At 44.6% G+C, this 19912-nt stretch overlaps 1 protein-coding gene across 2 annotated transcripts in view; it reads left to right on the top strand.

Moving 5' to 3' along the window:
• The window catches only part of PTPN14 (protein tyrosine phosphatase non-receptor type 14), a 167911-nt gene extending 152569 nt beyond the window's left edge, over nucleotides 1-15342 (top strand). For both annotated transcript variants that reach the window (XM_004275244.3, XM_033438014.2), the window contains 4 exons: nucleotides 150-278; nucleotides 2695-2929; nucleotides 6594-6757; nucleotides 11421-15342. In XM_004275244.3, coding sequence (XP_004275292.1) covers nucleotides 150-278; nucleotides 2695-2929; nucleotides 6594-6757; nucleotides 11421-11549 — 657 coding nt within the window. In that variant the 3' untranslated portion in view covers nucleotides 11550-15342. The remainder of the gene's footprint in view (nucleotides 1-149; nucleotides 279-2694; nucleotides 2930-6593; nucleotides 6758-11420) is intronic.
• The last annotated feature ends 4570 nt before the right edge of the window (nucleotides 15343-19912 follow it).

Below are 19912 nucleotides of genomic sequence, written 5' to 3'. Positions count from 1 at the left end.
TGGTGTCAGGGCTTTTGATGATAGCACTAACACATTTGGCCTAAAAATATTATTCAAGGTTTGCAGGTGGCTACAAAAGGACCCGTGGTCAGCATGTAACTCTGTCCTGGATTTGGGGTTTATTCACTAACGCTTGCCTTGGTTTCCAGGTGGTGGTTGGTGGGGCAGAATGGCACTACATCGCCACTCAGGGGCCTCTGCCACACACATGCCATGACTTCTGGCAGATGGTGTGGGAGCAGGGAGCGAATGTGATCGCCATGGTCACCGCAGAGGAGGTAAGGGGGAACGGCCGTACAGCCATCTGTCCCGGCGGGGGCGGGGGGCAGAAGATGGGCTTTGTGTCTACGCCTTTGCTGCCTCATCCTCCTTCCGGCAGCACCGTTTCTCTGCAAATCCTTCTCTCTCTGACGTGCCTCTCTTTCCTCTCCTTACTTGCATATAGGTTTGTTTTGTTTTCCAAAGATAATTTATTGTTATGCCCCATTTTTATCCAGCTCTTAACTCTTTTCCTTGGATCACCATGAACTAAAATTAAACAAACAAACAAAAAAGAACCAAACTTCAGTTCAGCCAGCTCACTTCTGTGTGCCAAGCAAAGCAATGATCTTTCCGCTGGAGTTTGAGAACTTTGGGGCTGCTCTGGGTAAATCGGCATATATTCCCAACCCCGGGCGTGGCCGGCTCCCATGCCCTCCTGCTTATCAGCTGAAAAGAGACCAGAGCTGTTGTTCCTGTAGAGGCCTCTTTCTTTGGGGAGAGAAAAACAAATTCTTTTTCTTCCTTTGCCAAGTCAAACATAGCTTTTCCCTTGTAACTAGAGAAGTCTACGTGGTGTTCCAAAAACTGGCATATACCCCCGTTCCGTCTAGCAGTTCGCTTGGAGCTTACTGTCTTTGGGGGAAGACGTTTTGGGTTTCTTCTCTTGTCACAGTCTCGATTTTTTATTTTAATTTTATTTTAACCACTTCCTTTTGTTCCTTTCATTAAATTTTAACTTACGTTTTGAAGTCATTTAAGGAAAAAGAGTTTTCTGTTCGTTTGTTTGTTTTTTACCGTATGTGTGGTATTGCATATCCCTTTCCTAACAACTTTAAAAGGATGGGGAACAGAAAGAACTGGAAACAAAAAAAGTCATGTTCCCTTCCTTAACTCTTCTGAGCAGATGCTTTCCAGAACAGCCCATTAGAAGGTAGTGATGAAAGACTTTGGTCTCTTTCAGGCCAGTTGTACTTCTCTAGGCTGACCTTCTGTCCCACCTTCCCACAAAGAGTAAATGTTCCTGAAAATCTCTAGTTTTATAACTTTATCGAATTACATCCTTGGGAGGGATTCATTCAACTTAAAACAGTGTACTTACCATCTGTGCTGACCCCAGGGTAAACACAACAGGTATGACCCTTGTCCCCAGGGAGCTTACATCCCAGTGGGATTTACAGTAAAAAGTGAACAAAGTCAGCTCGGACAGTGCTAAGTGCCATGGAAAACAAATGAAACCAGTAATGGAATGGAGGGTGACTGTGGGGCTACTTTAGATTAGACTGCAGCCCGGGGCCCTCTGAGGAGGTTGCATTTGAGCTAAAACCTGAGTGACAAGAAGGGACCAGTCTTAGGAACAAAATCCAGTGATCTGTGAGGCAGCCAGAGACTTACAGTCCTTTGAAATCTGTAATTGATGTAGGTACTCAGCAGTTACATAAATTAAAGGCCTCAGATAAACCTCCTTTCACAGGATGGTTAAATAAAAGAGGCAGGTGTGCTTCCAATTTAAGAAGACTCAATTCAACCCAAAGAACCAGGGCAAGATGACTTGTGTCACCCAAAGCTGTATTGCTTTGTGAGCAGGCCAGCCTTCACTTGCCACTCATTCCCCCAGCTCCGTGCGCTGGGCATTTGTCCTCTCGCACCACCCGCTTCTGCTGGGTCCCCTTCTAAGCTGCCATCTCTTCCACCCCCGCTCCCACTCCTATGATATCAAAACTGTGCAAAACTTTAAAATAGACCCCATTTTGTAAATGGTTGAGAATGCATGCCCCCAGAAAAGATTATAAAATTAAGGGAGAGAGAAGAGGGGTAACGCCAGTTTTCCTCTGCTTCAGTTGTCAATGGAACTAAAACAAATGGGTCAGGCTGAAAAAAACGTGAGATTGACACTAGATGATAAAGACAGTGTCAGTGGCCGGTGGGGTGTAACAGAGAGAGCCCAGGGCCAAGCATCCGACGTGAGAAGCGTGACCTAGAACGATTACTGTGATCTGTCACTCCTCTGCTTAAGGTCACTTCATCACCTTTGGATGGCTTCCCACTGACCGTGGGGTGAAATCCAAACGCCCTACCGTGGACCAGGAGGCCTTCTAACCTCCTCTCTGCCGTCCACACTGAAGACCTTTCTGTTTCTTGAACACACCTAGCTTGTTCCCGCCTCTGGTCTTCACCCTGGCTCTTCTCTCTAACATTCAACTGCAGCCCAGTTGTGAATCTTCAAATTTTACCATTGATATAACTGTGTAGTAAATCTTATTATTGGTGTTAGCTAAAATATATGGGTATCTACTCTGGGATAGACACTGAATGATGCTACTGAGTCAGTGACTTAGAAGCCATTCAAGTTCTCCTCTGTCCTTAGATTTTAAGATTAAGAGGATAAGAGCTTCCCCTGACTCACGTCCAATTTTGCTTCTGTGTCTGATTCAGGAAGGCGGACGAACCAAGAGCCACCGATATTGGCCCAAACTGGGTTCCAAGCACAGCTCAGCCACCTATGGCAAGTTCAAGGTCACCACAAAGTTCCGAACAGATTCCGGTTGCTATGCAACCACAGGCTTGAAGGTCAAGCACCTTTTGTCCGGGCAGGAAAGGACAGTGTGGCATTTGCAATATACTGATTGGCCAGATCACGGCTGCCCAGAGGATGTTCAAGGATTTTTGTGTAAGTCTTTCCTTCCCTGTCGGGGTTTTACCAACAATAATAATGGTCTTATCAGTTGGAGGTGAAATGGAAAGAGAGTCTACTTTCTCTTAAGTGGCAAAAGTATTAACAACATTCAGTATATAATACTTCAGTAGTATGTGTAGAACAGAGAAGACTAATACATGGCATTTATCATATTCTCTTTACCATGTATGCAGATGAGCTAATGTGGTAAACTAATTGGTTCTACCTTGGTTTAGACCTTTAGTATTCTGGTACATGTCCCATGTCTGAACCTTGAAAACATCATGCTAAATAAAATAAACCAGACACAAAAAGACAAATGTTGTGAGATTCCACTTACATGAGTTATCCAAAATAGGCAACTTCATAGAGACAGAAAGTATAATAGAGGTTACCAGGGGCAAGGGGGAAGGGGAATAGGAAGTTCCTGTTTGATGGACAGAAAGTTTCTGTTTGGGACAATGAAAAATTTCTAGAAGTGGATAGTGGTAATGCTTGCACAACACTGAATATACTTAATGCCACTATACACTTACTGTAATGTACACTAAAATGATTAAAATGGTAAATTTTATGCTATGTGTATTTTACCACAACCAAAAAAAAAGAAACACAAAGCAATAAAATATAGAAAAAACAACTTCAAAAGTTTCTCATGAAAATTTATATCTCGGAAGCCCTGTATTTCCTACAGCAGTAAATCCCAATTAGTAGTTTCTCATACCTACAATTAAACATACTAAGAATTATTGAAATCAACTTGTAGTATTTGAAACTATCATTTTTGGATTCATTAATTTATGTGTAGTTTTCAAGCTATGGTTATCTTAGAAACTAATTCATCCAGATTGTATGCAGTACTTTATTTGTAAGGCCAAAACCTGGGTGTGTGTCCACCAGTGCCAGGCACTGAATTGGGCTCTTAGAACGCAGAAATGAAGCAGTCTTTGTTTTAAAGGCTCTTGCGGTCTCATGACGAAGACAGGCCGGTGATCACTGTCCGGAGGTGAGATCTGATGCTTTTGGTGATGGCTGCAGCAGCCTCCTTCCCTTCTACAGACTTGCCTGAACATCCTGCACTTGCAGGAAACCCTACTCTTACCCAGCTAGGAAGGAGGCCTGAGGGTGCCTTGCAGATTTACTACACCTGCTATGTTGTTGACTCACCAGCTGGCAGAAGACCTATGGCCACAACAAAGGGAGGTTGGAGAATGTCAAAACCTTGATTTTTATTTTGATATTCATTTAGAGTAGGAGGGATGGGGGAGAGAAGGGAGAATAGGTTTTCAAGTACCTAAAGTACCATTTCACAAGTTCCAACAGAAAGATTCTGATGCACACTTATTTATCAATGCAGCTATTTCATTTTTCATTCAAGTGATGATGGTTCTTAAGGAGTCGGACACTGAGAGTAAGAAAGATGATTGGAATCAAAGGATCTAGAATGAGACCTAGAGCAGGTTGGTGGCTGGCCTGAGGTCAAACAGTTACCTGCAGCTCAAAATATTAATGAGCACAGTGACCTCTGCAGAGCTTTCTTTCCTCATAACAGTGTTCTTTTTATTCCTTTCTGGTACTGTTTTGCTAATTGCTTTATTAGAAGCAAGACTCAGAAAATGGAAACAATAAAAGTAGATCCGTTTGATGACTGGCTAACAGATCTGATAAAAGGTTTTATGAGATGGTTAAAATTATAATCAAATCTTTTAAATCAGAACCAATTTAAGGACAGCCCGTCTAAATTACTGAAAAATATAGAGAATATTTTTAAACAGTGTTTATTAATTTACCTTTCTAAGAAACTCAGGACAAGTGTGCTGAGCAGGGTCTTAGAAATGTTGGTTCTTTAGGTTTTTAAGAATTTTAGGAGATTTTTGTTTGTGTTTAAATGAGATTACTTGGATGCAGAGGAACTGGGTCAAACTGTCTTCCAGAGGGCTTCACTGAGTTCCACCTTAAGGAACTTTATTAATATGATTGCAGGAGGAAGAATCTGCTTAAATCTAATTTCTCTGTGTTTCATGAAATTCCCCTTGACGGTGGCATCAGCTTTATTGATCAATATTCCTTTTACTTCTCTCCTTAAATTTAGCACAAGAAAAACCTAGTCTCTTGTATGTGAACATTGCCTGCCGTCAGAAAATGTTATTGCCTAGTATCTTTTCCCCTTTGGAAAAAAAAATTGTGAAAGGAATTCCATGCTCAGTATTTAGCTCATGTTGGTACCAATAGCAACTACCTTATCTAGTCACCTCAGATTGCCTTCCCTCTTTTGTTTTGTTCTATCTCATTTTACATTATTAGTGGTGGTGATGGTGATGGTAGTAAATGTTTATTTGGGTAAACTACTTCAGATTACTAATTAAATAAGGTTATAAAAGAAATTGGAGTTCCTAGTCATTGCGTGTAAACAGGTGCTTTTAAATTACGAGAATGGGGACTTCCCTGGTGGCGCAGTGGTTAAGAATCCGCCTGCCAATGCAGGGGACCTTGGTTCGAGCCCTGGTCGGGGAAGATCCCACATGCCTCAGAGCAACTAAGCCCGTGAGCCACAACTACTGAGCCCGCATGCCTAGAGCCCGTGCACCGCAAGGAAGAGAAGCCACCGTGGTGAGAAGCCTGCGCACCACAACAAAGAGTAGCCCCCTCTCGCGGCAACTAGAGAAAGCCCGCGCACAGCAACGAAGACCCAACACAGCCAAACATAAATAAATAAATTAATTAATTATAAAATATTATGAGAATGGTTTGAATGCTGTTTTCTCTTCAGCAGTTTGAGTTTTTCTCCTCATTTGGTTTTACACTGCTGCACTGGGATGAGATTTTCTGAGTATCAGGAAGCTTCAAATCTGCTTCTCCCCTGAACTAGCTACTATAAAATCTCAGTTACTAATTGACTTTTTCCGGTTCTTGGATTGTTTGGGGATTACATTTATACACTTTTCCTTTTTTTCATGACCATTAAAAAAAATAGTCCTTAAGGCTTGGGTTGAGCAATTTTCAGTTTGTGCCCAGTTGGAGTAGTGAACAGTCTCCTGCACAGCCCTGTGGGGCTAAGCAGATGTTGACGGGGCACGTGGCACACACCCTACCCACATGTTGCCTCCAGGAAAGGGGGGTTATCTTGAGCTACTCACATAACCACATGGGATCCAAGCTGAAAACCAGGCTCCCCAAAGTCTATTTTATAATCTAAAAATGAAGTCAAGCCTCAGCTGACATTCACTCATTCAGTGAGGGGAAGGAAGAGAGGGCAGATGGATGCTCTTCCCACCAGAAATTGGCTCTGACAGGCGGGCATTTCAAGGGGACCTAGCTGGTGTCTGATCCCAGTCTGTTAATAGTAGGAATTGCTGTAAGTAATGTCGAGAATCATCTGCTTGGGGGACTTTGGGATTTGCAGAGGGGAAGACAGAATTTAATTTTTTAAAAAGAACTATTTAATTTAAAGAACAAATTCTCCCATGGACTAATTGACTCCCAGCTGGTCCTTTCTGGATCCAGGACTGTAGAGTGGGTACCAGCCAAATAATTAGTGTCTTGTAAGTAGTGTAAATTATTGTCACTTAAAAAAAAAAAATTCACAGTTTTTTTCCCCCTCACTTGTATGCAAAGCGATGCAGGACATCAGTGACAAGATTTGCATGTTGTCTTGCAGCCTACTTGGAGGAGATCCAGTCGGTCCGTCGCCATACCAACAGCATGTTGGAAAGCACCAAGAACCAGCACCCCCCGATAGTGGTCCACTGCAGTGCTGGGGTGGGAAGGACCGGCGTGGTCATCCTTTCTGAGCTGATGATCTACTGCCTGGAGCATAATGAAGTAAGTCATTCTGGGCTTCTGAATCCTCCACCTTGGGGACCAATCTACACCATGGCCAAACCTTCACCCGTGCCCTTCTATTTCCACTGTTTAATGTCCTCTGTCCTGACAAGAGTTTTCCAGACCCATGATTCCTAGTTGGACTCTGACATTTACAACCTTCCTGATCTTTTGCCTTTCACTGCTCTGTGTAGAGACCCCGATAATATAGAAAAAGAGTTGAAAATGTGAGAGAGGCAACATTTAGAAAATCTGATCTTCGCTGGCATCAACTCCCAGAAGTCTGCAGTGTTTCGTAGAAGGTCTGGTTTTATTGTGGGTAATTTTCCACAGTGGGTTATGGGGTCGCATATAGTATAGATGCGTCTTGCATTTCTGGGATGTGTTCTGGCTTAACTCCTACGTGAAAATGTGTGTACTTTAAACACGTTTTTCATTCTTTAGTGCGGAGTCTTACTGAGGGGACTCTTTGCTCTTGTCTAGACTGGCAGTGATGTGTAGCAGAGCCGGGTAGATAATCCGAGGGCACAGACATGGCCTGCCTCTGCTGAGGCTGGAGGCCCAGCTTTTCTCCCATAGACGCGGGCTGCGGCTGAATTTGTGCCCACGCGGTGTGTGGCATTCCCTTCTTGCTGTAGGTCAGGGAGTTACACCGAGGGGCTTTTGATTTTGTAGAGATGAGACAAATAGCAATCAAAGGCGAAAGAACAATTCTTCTGCCTTCTATTCTCACAGGGGGCTTTAGGGGTTTAGATGGCTTTCACTTTTTTTTTCTTAGGTTCTTTAATCACTGCTAGCAGCACACGTCCCGTTCCTGTTTTACAGATGAGGATGCTGAGGTCCAGAAACAATCTAGTGGCTTGTCCAGTGCCAGGTGGCCCTTAAGCAGTGGTGCCAAGGTTTGAAGTGAGGTGTCTCACCTCCTGGCCCCGAGTTATTTCCTGTCTTCACTCTGCCTCCAAATGCCAAGTGTCATTTGATTCTTGTTCAATTTACAAATTGTACAGCTTGGAGAATCAAAGGAAACTTTTGAAGTGGTTTGATAGTTTTAAAATCAGGAGATGTTATAATGCATGTTCTGTGAAGGAATTTATATAACAATATATGTATTTACTCAACGGTTTGAAGATCAGATTAAATATTGCCCCATGGAGTTTGTTATATTCAGACTTCTCGGAAAACGATAAATGCCAAGTTTAAATATGTTCAAAGGATTTTTAAGTTCCCTGCCTATGAAAGGTTAATTTTGGAAACTTTCAGTCTGTACATATGAATGTTTGTGCTGCTAAAAAGTAGAAGAGGAGTTATATCACATGTGGCCTATTGTTCAAACAAACATTCTATTGGGGAACAAAATTCCCATCATGGAATCACTTGAGTCTACATAACAGAAATCTCGTCATCTTCTGTGAGTTTTTATCGTTTTGTCTCACATGAGATTTCTTGATTGTCTGCTTCTCTGTCACTACTAGAAGTCTCTAGGAGTTTCTAGTAGAGTGAATAGCTCGCCACTGAGTCCCAGATCCGCTCACTGCGGGAAGGTAGACTAAGATGCAGTGGAATCCGGGTACGTGTGGCTCAAGCATATCCGAGCTCCGCTGGCAGCACCAGTGGGCTCCTGGGGAAGAAGAAGGGCTGCATCAACCCCTCCCCACTTAGAGATCTTTTCCTCATGTCACTTTCTTCGCCAGATTCCCCTTCTTTTCTGCATTCCCCATGTGCTTTTCCTCTGTTCCCCCTTCCTCCTTTTCAACTTGAGAAGCGGTTTTGTCAGTCTGGTCTGACATGAAGGATCGCTGTGTTCTGAGAGCTCTTTGGAGACCCATCAAAGGCTGAGCCTCAGTAATACGATGACATGAAGGCTCATCGATCACCAGATGTCACTGGCCCAGTGGAACATAACAGATGTCAGAGCCAGCGTGGTACAGAGTAAGGGGTTCAGCCACCAGGGCCTTGAGGGGACTTGGTGAGGGCTCAGGGTGATTAAATTCTCTATGGTGTATCCAGACATAGCAGATTTCCTCAATGCCCAGTTGCATGCCAGAACATTTACTGGAATGTGGTCAGTCCAAAAAGGACTTCTGTTCCCATTGATATTCAAAGATAGCAAGATGACTCATAGTTTTCACTTCCCTTCCCCTAGCACATGTAGCCAGCCTTATCTGTCCCATTTCCCATAATTGCTATTGGTAGCCGGCTAGGGAGAAAAGAGGTCTCTACTTGTTCTGCTTCAGACCTGGCTAGTAAAATTCAAACCCTTATTTTAGAAGAGGAGTGCAACCATGTTTCTTTGTTTTTTAAACAAAAGATTTTGCTAAATCAATAGAAAATTGGTTGTCCCATTTTTCTCCCGTCTAAACTTTCCCATCTTCTTTCCATGGCTTCTGGATTTAGGATACTTCATGTTTTAGTCTATAATCCATAGAGTTTTAATTTCGTCAGTGAAATGCCTTTTCTTTTTCCTGGAGCAAAGATGCTTAACCGTGAAGTCGGGCAGCTGCGAGGGGATTCTCCTGGGCTGCCCTGAGAAGCTTCTTTGTGCCCTGTTGCTTTTGGTCACTGAATGTTAGCTATGACATTTTAATGCCCATACATTTGTTTTCAGAATGCACCAGTTTCATGGTTTGTGATACTCTCTTGGCCACCTGTCCCAGACTAGTTAAATTACAAAAGGTCAGGTTCTCACTAGCCAAAGAGCAAGATGTCTTGATCTTGCTGCTTTTCTGAATTGGTTATCCCTCCTTCGTAGAGTAGGGGGGTGGGGGGGACGTCTTCTAAGCAAGATGGAGCAAGCATCAGCTGCCTCCGGATTCCTTGGGTTAGGGACGGTGGGCAGCAGAGCCTGTGGAAGTGCATCTTCAAGGCAAGCTAAGGATTCTTTCATTGAGGACCAGGGGGAACTTTGTCTTGTCTCCAAACTGCCCTATATCACCTAGTATACTGTCCTTGAGTCAGCCTGAGGGGCTGAGTCTTACAGGCTATGGAGATGGTAATGACCATGAATGATAGTGGTGATGGCAGAGATGGAAGTGGAGGAGATGGTAGAGGTAAAGGAGATGGTGGTGGGGGAGGTGGTGGTGGTTGTGATGATGACGAGAATGAAAATCCTATAATAACCACAGCTAACGTGTATGTAGTGTTTACCATGTGCCAACACTATTTCAAGAGCCTTACAGCTCGTAGCCTTCACAGTGACCCTACGAGAGAGGTTCTGTTAGTACCCTCATCTAACAAAGAGAAACTGAGGCACAAGGAGATGACCTCTTAGCTTCTGTGTGACCCTGCCTCTCTTGTCAAAGCCTTTGATGGGTACGAGGTAGGAGCAGCCTTATTCTATCCTTATATTCAGTGCCCAACACAGAGTAATGCTTATCATGCATTATGTTAAGTTCATTATTAGGTGTTCTGTGTTGTGTATCATGATGTCAGTCACTCTGGAGTAGAGTTTAGGCACAGACCCACTAGTTACCATCAGAAGCTTATGGTCTAGGCTCTGTATTTTGACTAATAGTTTAAGGATTCACATGCCTTTTTCTCTTTGCATATTACCAGGGACTTGTCCCTTTTAAATCTGTGGTGTGCATTACTTAACTAGTTTTGGAGAAGCGCGACTAAACAGGATGGCATGCATGGTACTGTAGCTACACAAAGTTTGGAAATAGCTGAAATGACTTGAAAGTAAAGTAAGAAAAGACATACAGCTGAGTTTTTATTATTTTATTTCTGATGCTTGCTCAGTCCGTGCTGAGTTCGTGGGTGTGGTCGTTTGCCTGGGTTAAGGGCTCCCAGAGCAGGGGGAAGTATACCAAGGCCATGATGGTACATTGACTCCATGGTGCTTCTGCCTTGGCTGGTCCAGGGGGATGAAAGTGACACAAGTGAGGGGACACCATGGCACCGATGATCCGCTGTATTAATTCCTTTCCATTGGAGAGCTTCAAAGAATTTACACATTGGCAATCTCATTTAATACTCAAGATATCGTTAGTTAAAGACTTTCACTCCAAACATGCGTGACTGGTGCCCAGAGATTGTGCTTTGATGTTTTAAAGGTTTACACGTAAATTATCTCACTTGGTTATGCCTGCGATCCTGTGGGGTAGCAGGATGGGCATGAGTGTTCTTATTTCATTAATATTAATGAGACAGTGAGTGGTCTTTATTAAGAGCCTACTATGTGCCAGACACTGTGTTAAATGCTTTACATGTATTTCTTCATCTGATCCTCTGAGGAGGGTACTGTTTATCACCCTGTGTTACTGCCGAGGAAATGTCACTAACTTGGCCAAGGCCACACTGCCATTGGAGGAAAGCATCATTATCCTTATTTTACAGATGAAGAAGCGAAGACCCAGAAAGGGCTTAAATCCTACCATTGGGTCATGGTAGGGTTAAGAGTACCAATCGGGTTTAACTCCAGCCTCTGTGTTTTCTCTAGTGGACTGGTCTGTAGTTAAAATATCACACCCGTGGTACATGACGACCAGCTTCTCCAGTTACTGTTAGGGTCTTTGACTGGGATAACCTAGAGGGGGCTGTCTTTGGCTTTCTCCTCTACCTGCACAGGGGCAGCAAGTGAATGCTTCCTGGATGAGGGAATGAGGAAGGAACCAAGGGAAGCCCCCCCCGCCCCATCTCAGGATCTTCTTCTCTTTTCTTGCAGAAGGTGGAAGTGCCCATGATGCTGAGGCTCCTCAGGGAGCAGAGGATGTTTATGATCCAGACCATCGCTCAGTACAAGTTTGTCTACCAGGTCCTCATCCAGTTCCTCCAAAACTCCAGACTCATTTAACCCCCGGCTTCAGCTCCTGGAAGAGGCGGCCAGCCCCACCGTACAGATGGGGACGCACCTCCAGACAACATCTGCTCCCCCGGCAGGGCGCGGATGGCCGGAGCAGGCAGGTCACGGGCTCCCTGAAGACAGAAGCGCCAAGATCGTTCACACACGTCATGTATTATTTTATAGGAGATAATTTATTTTTTCCCCCTTTGGAATAACTTTTGTGAATCATCGTAATGCTGTTTTCACAATAATATAGTACTTTTCCTCTGAACCACATTTTGACTGATCTGCATTGTAATAGGTCAGTAGGGAGGGTTGCCTGGTGGATTATTTGGGGGACAGAGGCATAAGGGAACACATCTCTAGTGAAGTTGCAGCCAGATTTGTAACCAGCCCTGACATTTGTCAGCCTAATTGCTCACGTCCACATCAAAGATGGCAAGAAAATGAGTTCATCCTAAAATATAAAAGATAAGGGCTAAGGCCCTTTCCTGAAGGAGAAGAACAACACTCTTTTCTTATATTTGGGGGCTCCTGTGGCTTGATGGGCAGTTCCTTCCCTTTCCCCTTTTTGCCCTCTCCCTCAGTAGTCTCTTTTTTCCTCCCAGGCTTGAGTTAAAGACAGGACCAGCTAGAGGAAACGCTCCCTTTCCAATGCAGTGATTGCCATTGCCCGGGAAGAACGAGGACTCTGTGTTGTATCTTTCTCAACCACTCCTTATTCTGGGCTCTGGAGCCTGTTCCCCTGCTGGAGACTGCACCCTTGATATTTGCTGCTTCTCCCTGTTGGCTCAGTGGACCCTAGTCTGGTGGCCTCCGAGACCCTGGGCCAGGCCGTCTGTGCAGCTAGGCTTCTTGCCTGATTGAGAGAAGATAACAGACCAGTGTGGAAGAGAGAGGAGACATGCAGGCCCTTGATACTGTTTCTTATTTAAATATGAAGCGTGTGCTGACGGGGATCTGAAGGTCAAGGTGCTGGGTGCCATGGAAAGGTTATAAAGGAAGCGGTTGGGAAAGCTGATGTATGGGGGCTCTTTGGCACTCAGGTGGCAGGGGCCCTGCCAGGAGCCACCCCAAGTGTTATCCCCGCTGTGCTGCTAAGCATCTCCAGCCTTTGGCCTGCAGGAGCAGAACTAAGCCCACCCAGGACCTTGCAGTCCAAAGCTTGGCCCACCTGCTGAAAGACGGTGAGATTTGTGCTGCTTTCCTTTTCTCCATACAGCCCACTCTGGTCAGTTGTGGTATTAACCCTGCCCTCAGTTTGAAGCTCAGTCCTTAGTTCGTCTCCTTCTGGGCCTTCATTGGCCACTGTCCTTCTGAATTTTGTAGGTTAGTACATAATAAATCATGTTCTGCACATTTTCCCTCCTGCTGACTTCTGGGGAATTTTCCCCTCTACTGTCTAGTTTTTCTTGATGCAACTTTTAATTGTGGCTTTGTTCTTAAAATTGACTTTTGCGGGTGTTCCATGATGCCTTCTTCCACTGCTCCCTTTTTTTTTTCCTCCTGAGGTGCAAATATAAAGAAAGAATGGCATCCAGTCGACCAGAAAGAGTGTGCCTTTGTGGCTTCCGGTCACCACAACAGGCGGGTGCGGAAGCAGATTCCTGATGAACTACTTTGGGGTATGAATCAACTTGGTTTCACATCTGGCCAGGTGTTAGAGTGGTGGTTCTCTGTATTTGGACTCAGTATCTGGCGATGGAGGGCCTCCTACCTTCTCTTCCAAGGTCTAAAGAATCAGTCAAGGAGTAGAACTTCAGCTGAGCACCATAGATTCTGGAATTTTGCTGCGTGATCTGAAAAAGAAAACCACTAGTATGACGTGTATTTTCAGTGGATCACAGCTCGTAACCCTCACTAGGAGACGCTCAGAAATTGGGTCATCGGCAAGCAAAGAGGTATTGTTTCCATTTCCTTAGGGACTTTCCATCCTTGGGATATTCTGCTGTTAGGGATGTTTTAACAGTTGGTCTGCCGTTACTGGTTTATTGTTTGAGGAACCACATCGGTATTTCTCTTTGTCTCTCAGGCCCCAGTGTGGGGTGTTAAAATGTCTCATGTGGGCAGCGTGTAGATCTGCTGTCTCTGAGCTCATCACTCACGGCCCTCCTTTCAACTCATCCACTGTTGCCACTTGGTGCTCTGGGAATATTCATGAACGCACAAAATGCAAAGAAGTAGGTTCAGTATCCAATTTCCTAGCCAAAGGTTGTATTGAAACTCAAAGGAAAACATTTAAAAGTGATTCCCCATATTTTGTTTTTAAAAACAAATGCTTTTCGCCCTTGAGCCCATTTTGCCTTCCTTTTCACGTCTCCAGTAAATGCCAACCTATCTCCTGTTAAATTAGCAGCAGCCATTTGAAGTCCTTTCAGTGGCATCTGCATAATAATTGCCCAGAGATGCTTTATATCTGGGAAGCAAGCCAAGGAATAAACCTTGAAGCAAAGTGTATTAAATTAGTTATCTAGTTAGAGCTTTTGGAGTGAGTTCCTGACGATGTATCAAGTCTGAAGCTGGAGCTATCGGGGGTCTGTTGCTACAGTTTCGACTTGAAGGGAGAAAATTAAAAATGGAGGGAAAAAAAAAAAAAAAGGATACCATCTTACAACAAAGCCATCCAACACTTTCAGGCCTCTGGTTTTGAAGTTTTTCCAGTTGAAATGTTTTGTTTCTTTCATCCACTCCCATTTGGATATATTGACCCAGTGTTCATCCTTGTTTACCGTGGTGCCTGAACCAGAGGGGCTGAGTTTGACGTCTTCATCCTTGAGCTGAGCTAAGCCTGTTTGAAAAGCCGAACCGTATCCTGTTGTGCTTTACTGGGTTCCTTGGGCTTTAAGCGCTTTTTGTGAACTCACTGCCTTGCTACGGCAACCGTTGCCTCACTTGAGTGGGCCATCTCCTGGGGCTTGGAGTCACTCTTTGCAGAGAGCACTTTGGATTCTCCTAGGCAGGCCATCCTTTCTTGATATACAGTCTGTATTAGCTGACCTCAGCCCAGTGGTTATGGAACACAACATGTGGGCCCGAAGTGTCCAGAGTCACAAAGCAGAATGTGCTTTTGAATCTCTCTTCCCCACTTCCAGTGGTGCGTGGGATGGAGAAAGTGGGTATGGTTATTGATTTTCTTTGGGCGGGGGTAGACCTGTCAATCGCTTGAGGTCAGGGGGTGGGCAAATGCAGGGACCTTCTAAGATGTGTGCCAGGGAGCTTAGACTCAAGGGTTGGGGATTGAGTCTGAGCCATCTTAGTGTTAATCTACCCTTCATTCCTCCTTCGTGTCGGGAGTAACTGTCAGGATCCCAGACTAAGAAATTTCCAGAAGCACCAAGTAATTACTGTTGGGCTCTTAAGGTGGCTCTTTGTGGGAATAGTTTCCTCTTGTTTTACCAAAGATACTTCTGCAACTGTGTTTTATTTTATTGCCTATGGATTTTATCAGACACTCATCATGCTCTTACTTAGTGATTTCTTTTCGTGAGCAAAGTAACAACTCATCTAGCACTGATTCCAAATGGAGAAATTTGGGGTTTTCATGGAGACCGCAAAAATTTTCCATTGGTCTAGAGCTTTACGGGTGACAGATTAGTTGGCCCTATAGGGTTGAAATAATCCTACTCGGCCCTATAGGGTGGACATCTCTAGGATATTAAATTATGTTTGACACTTCCCGTGAACTCTGAGCAAGTTAAGCACAATGGTTCTTGTCTTTGCCTCAGCTTCTAAGACATTTGGGGCAAAAGACCTTACTGGTGCATCTATTGAAAGTAACAGCAACATGCCTGGGAGAAATGGGCAGGTATATCCAATCAAATTCTGCCAACTCATATGTGTTGCCCCCAAAATTGCTGTTCTTCATGGGGTCCTGAGGAACTTGATGGCCTACTTGCCTGACACTCAACCTTTATCCTGCCTGCTCTCAGCTTTTGCATTTCTGTTAGAAACTCAGATGCGTGTTTTTATCCAGCTTACTACCTTATTTAGTTTTTTCCAGCTTAAAACAGCTGTGTCTTCTTCCTCAAGGCCAAACTAAAAGGTTCTCTATTAAAATGTCCATGAGCCTGGCACTGAATAGCTGGCATCAGTCGATTTCACAGGACTGCATAATTTATTGTTGCTTGGTGCAGTGAAAAGGAGGATGTGCATCAGTTCCTACCGTTTGGAACTTTGATCAGCCCTCTCATTTAAAAACTAAATTCAAGGAACTTCTCGTTTTAAGACAGGAGGGCCAAAGCTGATGGGCAGCCTTGAACATGAGAACGCATCTATCTAGAAAGTCACTGTTCCTTCTGCCACGCTTTGGGCCATCAAGATCATTCTTTCCAAAAAATGCCATAAGCTTGCCCAGAGAAGAGCTATAAATGGGAAGAGAAAGAGGAAGGCCTGGAGTTTCTATCAAAAAGTTCCTGATTCACAAACAATTTTCTGAACTCGGTGATGTCTCTCCTACTCCCTCCCTTTCTATAAGGCCAGAGGGATGGAGATGAGGTGGTGTTCCTGGGAAAGACCGCGCTGTAGTGGGGAGATCTGTTTCACCCTCACACAGTTTTTGCTTTTTTTTAAAATTATTTTATTTTTGGCTGTGTTGGGTCTTCATTGCTGCGTGCGGGCTTTCTCTAGTTGCAGCGAGCTGGGGCTACTGTTCGTTGCGTGCACAGGTTTCTCATCGTGGTGGCCTCTCTTGCTGCGGAGCACGGGCTCTAGGCGCACGGGCTTCAGTAGTTGTGGCTCGCGGGCTCTAGAGCGCAGGCTCAGTAGTTGTGGTGCACGGGCTTAGTTGCTCCACGGCATGTGGGATCTTCCCGGACCAGGGCTCGAACCCATGTCCCCTGCATTGGCAGGCGGACTCTCAACCACGGCGCCACCAGGGAAGTCCGTACCCTCGCTCGTAGTTTTAAATCATGTCCTCACTGTTGCAGTGGAGCTTGACGAATGTTCTCGATTCTGATGCCTGCCTAGGTCTGCTGCTCAGAAAGACCACTTCCCCTCGCTTGCTGGTGGCCCTCCCTTTCCTTGCAACCTTATTAGCAGAAGATTTGCTCGACTACACGGCTCTGGAGTTAGCTATCACAGCTCCTGTGCATCTTTTTTTTTTTTTTTTTTTTTTTTGCGGTATGCGGGCCTCTCACTGTTGTGGCCTCTCCCGTTGCGGAGCACAGCTCTGGACACACAGGCTCAGCGGCCACGGCTCACGGGCCCAGCCGCTCCGCGGCATGTGGGATCTTCCCGGACCGGGGCACGAACCTGCGTCCCCTGCATCGGCAGGCGGACTCTCAACCACTGCGCCACCAGGGAAGCCCCTCCTGTGCATGTTGATTGCGCCTCTCCTCCGGCCCGGGGGGGCTGCAGAGCGGATTCCCCTTCCCAGCACATCGTGTTTCTAATCAGGGCATAAAAAGCAGGTAAGACGTCAAGATATCAGTAGTGACGGCAGTTCGTTGGCTCACTTGAGGGCACAGGTGGGACTACTTTGTGATGTCACCCTCTTCCAAGAGCACCCCATTCACTTAGGGCTACGCTGGCCTTGTTTTTCCTTTGCTTTATGGATCAGCTCTGGACAGCACACCTTTTCTTTCCTTTCCCTACCCTTTTAGCAACTCCTACAGAGCAGCTGAATCTAGTCATAGGTAATCACTCTCTTCAATCTCTCCAAATTATGTAATTCGGAAATCTGATTTTAATCCTGAAAAGCCTATGTAGTTTCAAAAAGTAAAATTTGGCATTTATGTAGTTTCAAGGAATGAAATCTGGCAAAGGGAAATAACCATAATGAAAATAGCTAGGTGCTGTCGGCAGCCAGGAAACTGTCTTTACCCCCTTTCTCCCCTTGGCGACGGGCACTGGCAGTACTAGAAGGAGTGGAAGATAAGCTGGATCGATGGTCAGTCCTGTTTAGGACAAAGGTTGCACCACTCCCTCAGGCTTCTTTTGAGGCGAGCTGACATGGAGCCACAGCGGCTGCATTTGGCATCGTGACACATGTAGTCGGATTAATTTGTTTCTAGCCTTCTCCTGACGACTCTGTTCCCTTCACCGTCACCTCTACGCAGCCTGACCAGTCTGGTGAAATGGGTGAAGCTCTGGGCTCCACAGGGACATTTCTACGTTGCCTTGTGATCCGTTCTCCACTGTCTAGGGAAGGGCAGGACACGCTCTTCATCCAGTCTGCAATGTGTCCTATTTTTTTCTTCCTCACCTCCACCTCCTCCTTCAGGGAAACACAGAGGCTGCCTCACCTGACAGAGGTTTTGGGAAAAAGCTAAAAACACTAGATTGGGGTCTTTTTGGGCCTTAGGGTGGAACTAGTTTGCTAACATCTCAGGAACCCTGCTCTGCATTGAGCTCAGCTGGCTCTCAGAGCAGAGGTGCTTGGCGTTCTCAGCATTTCTCAGGGGCCTCCCACCTCCCTGAACTGTATGTAGTGTTAGCTAATAAACACCTTCAGCTTAGAACTGAGAGCTGTCATTCAGAGCCATTTTTCCCCCCAACTTGGAATACCGTAAAATGTGATTGCAACTTCCTTTGAATGAACTTTCTTGCCAGTTTGAAATCTTAAAAATCTGTTACCCTTATCCTTTCAAAAGTAAGGTTACTCTTCATCAGAGATGCTTTCCTGTGTATGTCCTTTGTTCCTTCAATAGTCAGCTAACTTGCTTGAGGACGTGTAAATGGGGAAAAAAGGTTTACATATGCAGATGACTATTAGATAACCTTAAGTAATTTGTGTTACATCAAGTAACATGCTGATCTATTTCGTTTCACTGGACTATTGTTGTGAGACTTAATTCAGTATTTTGATGCTTTTCTTGGTCTGTGTTTTATAAAATGTTGTGAATTGCTTTATCATTCAAACCAATTGACATTTAATAGGTCTCATTTCGAACCTACAGACAAGTCCCTAATGTAGAAACCAGTTTGTTCTTAAGGGTTTTAGGTCAGCCCACAGAAGCCTTCTGCTGTCCAACACGGCTGAATAGCAGGGCGGTGTCAGCCAGATCTGGCTGGCATGGGCTGACCTGGACATTTAACCACCTATCGTATTGTTGCTGTGAGAAATGCATTCCAGATAGGGGCTTGGGATCCTGATAACACATTCTTCTCCCCGTGGTGGGCACTTGCTACCTTGCAAGATGGAGGTCCAGTCTCTTCACTGCAAACTAATTGTAAGGGGAGAGAGGGAGTGAGACATTTATAGGACGTTCCCTAAGTTGGGGAGTGATTAATATTCACATGTCAACTTTACTTTGGTGTAGACTCCCTCTCAATTTAATAATATTAAAAGCCTTAAATAAAATTATGCATGCTCTTCTATGTGCTTTTTTATATCAGTAAATAAGCTTATGCTTGCCAGTTTTATACACAATTAAGAGGTGTATGAAACTGACTTTTGACAGTATTTTTGCACTGTTTCCTCTCTGTTTTTATAAAGTCTTTAGCTATTGGTCCTAGTTGTGTATTGTTTATGTTCTCACTGCCCTTGTTATTAAAATGTTTCATATGTGCCTTTACAAATGTGAGATCTTTATTCTAACCTTTTTTTGTAAAAGATATCTATTGACTTCCAAATGCAATAAACTTTTTTTTTTTTTCCCAGAGAAAACAGCTGAATCTTTTCTGTCCTATGTATGTTTGCATTAATTGAAAGCATCTTCTCCCTCAGGATTATTTTCATAGGCCAACGTATCTGGGAAAACCTGCCTTTTCACTTCTTTAAAGCCCATTTATTTCTACCCACTTTTCATTCCTGGATAATTGGATCACACTGAAGAATCAGTTTGAAATTTCCAAAAGTCATCATGGTTAGGAAAAAGCTGAAAGGGGTGATTGTTTGTTAGGTAAATGGAGCGAAGAACCTAGAATTGGAGCTTACTCACAGCTGCAGTGACAACCCGTATTAAATGCCAAGTCCCCCCACAGCTGTCATTTATTCAGAGCCCAAACTGCTGGCCCAGAAGAGCCAAGCTGCAGGCTGCTACAGAAGACCCAGATCGTTGCTTTTGTCTTTCAACTTTATCAACAGCACAGCTCATCTCCAGGTTTAAAGGTGGCTGCCCTGCCCCATCTTTTCAGCCACTCAACTGCCACAGACACACATGGTGAACCCCGGGTGATGAGGGTGGATACTTTATGTCCCTTTGATGAGTAGCAGGGCACTATGACCACTTCAGTGAGGAACCCACTTTCAGTCCTATCACTGTACGAGGAGTCATTCACCTACAGAGGTCCCGGCTTGTTGCATATCATGAAAATCAGGATACTGTAAACCACACTGGAGTGAAAGGAGATGGCAAGCAAATTTCACTAAACACATAGATTGTGCTGTACATAAGTTGACTGTGGCAACAAAACAATGATTGATAGTTTTT

The sequence above is a fragment of the Orcinus orca genome, chromosome 1 (genome assembly GCF_937001465.1).
Source record: "Orcinus orca chromosome 1, mOrcOrc1.1, whole genome shotgun sequence".
Lineage (NCBI taxonomy): Eukaryota > Metazoa > Chordata > Mammalia > Artiodactyla > Delphinidae > Orcinus > Orcinus orca.
This window is presented reverse-complemented; position numbering and strand designations above follow the sequence as displayed.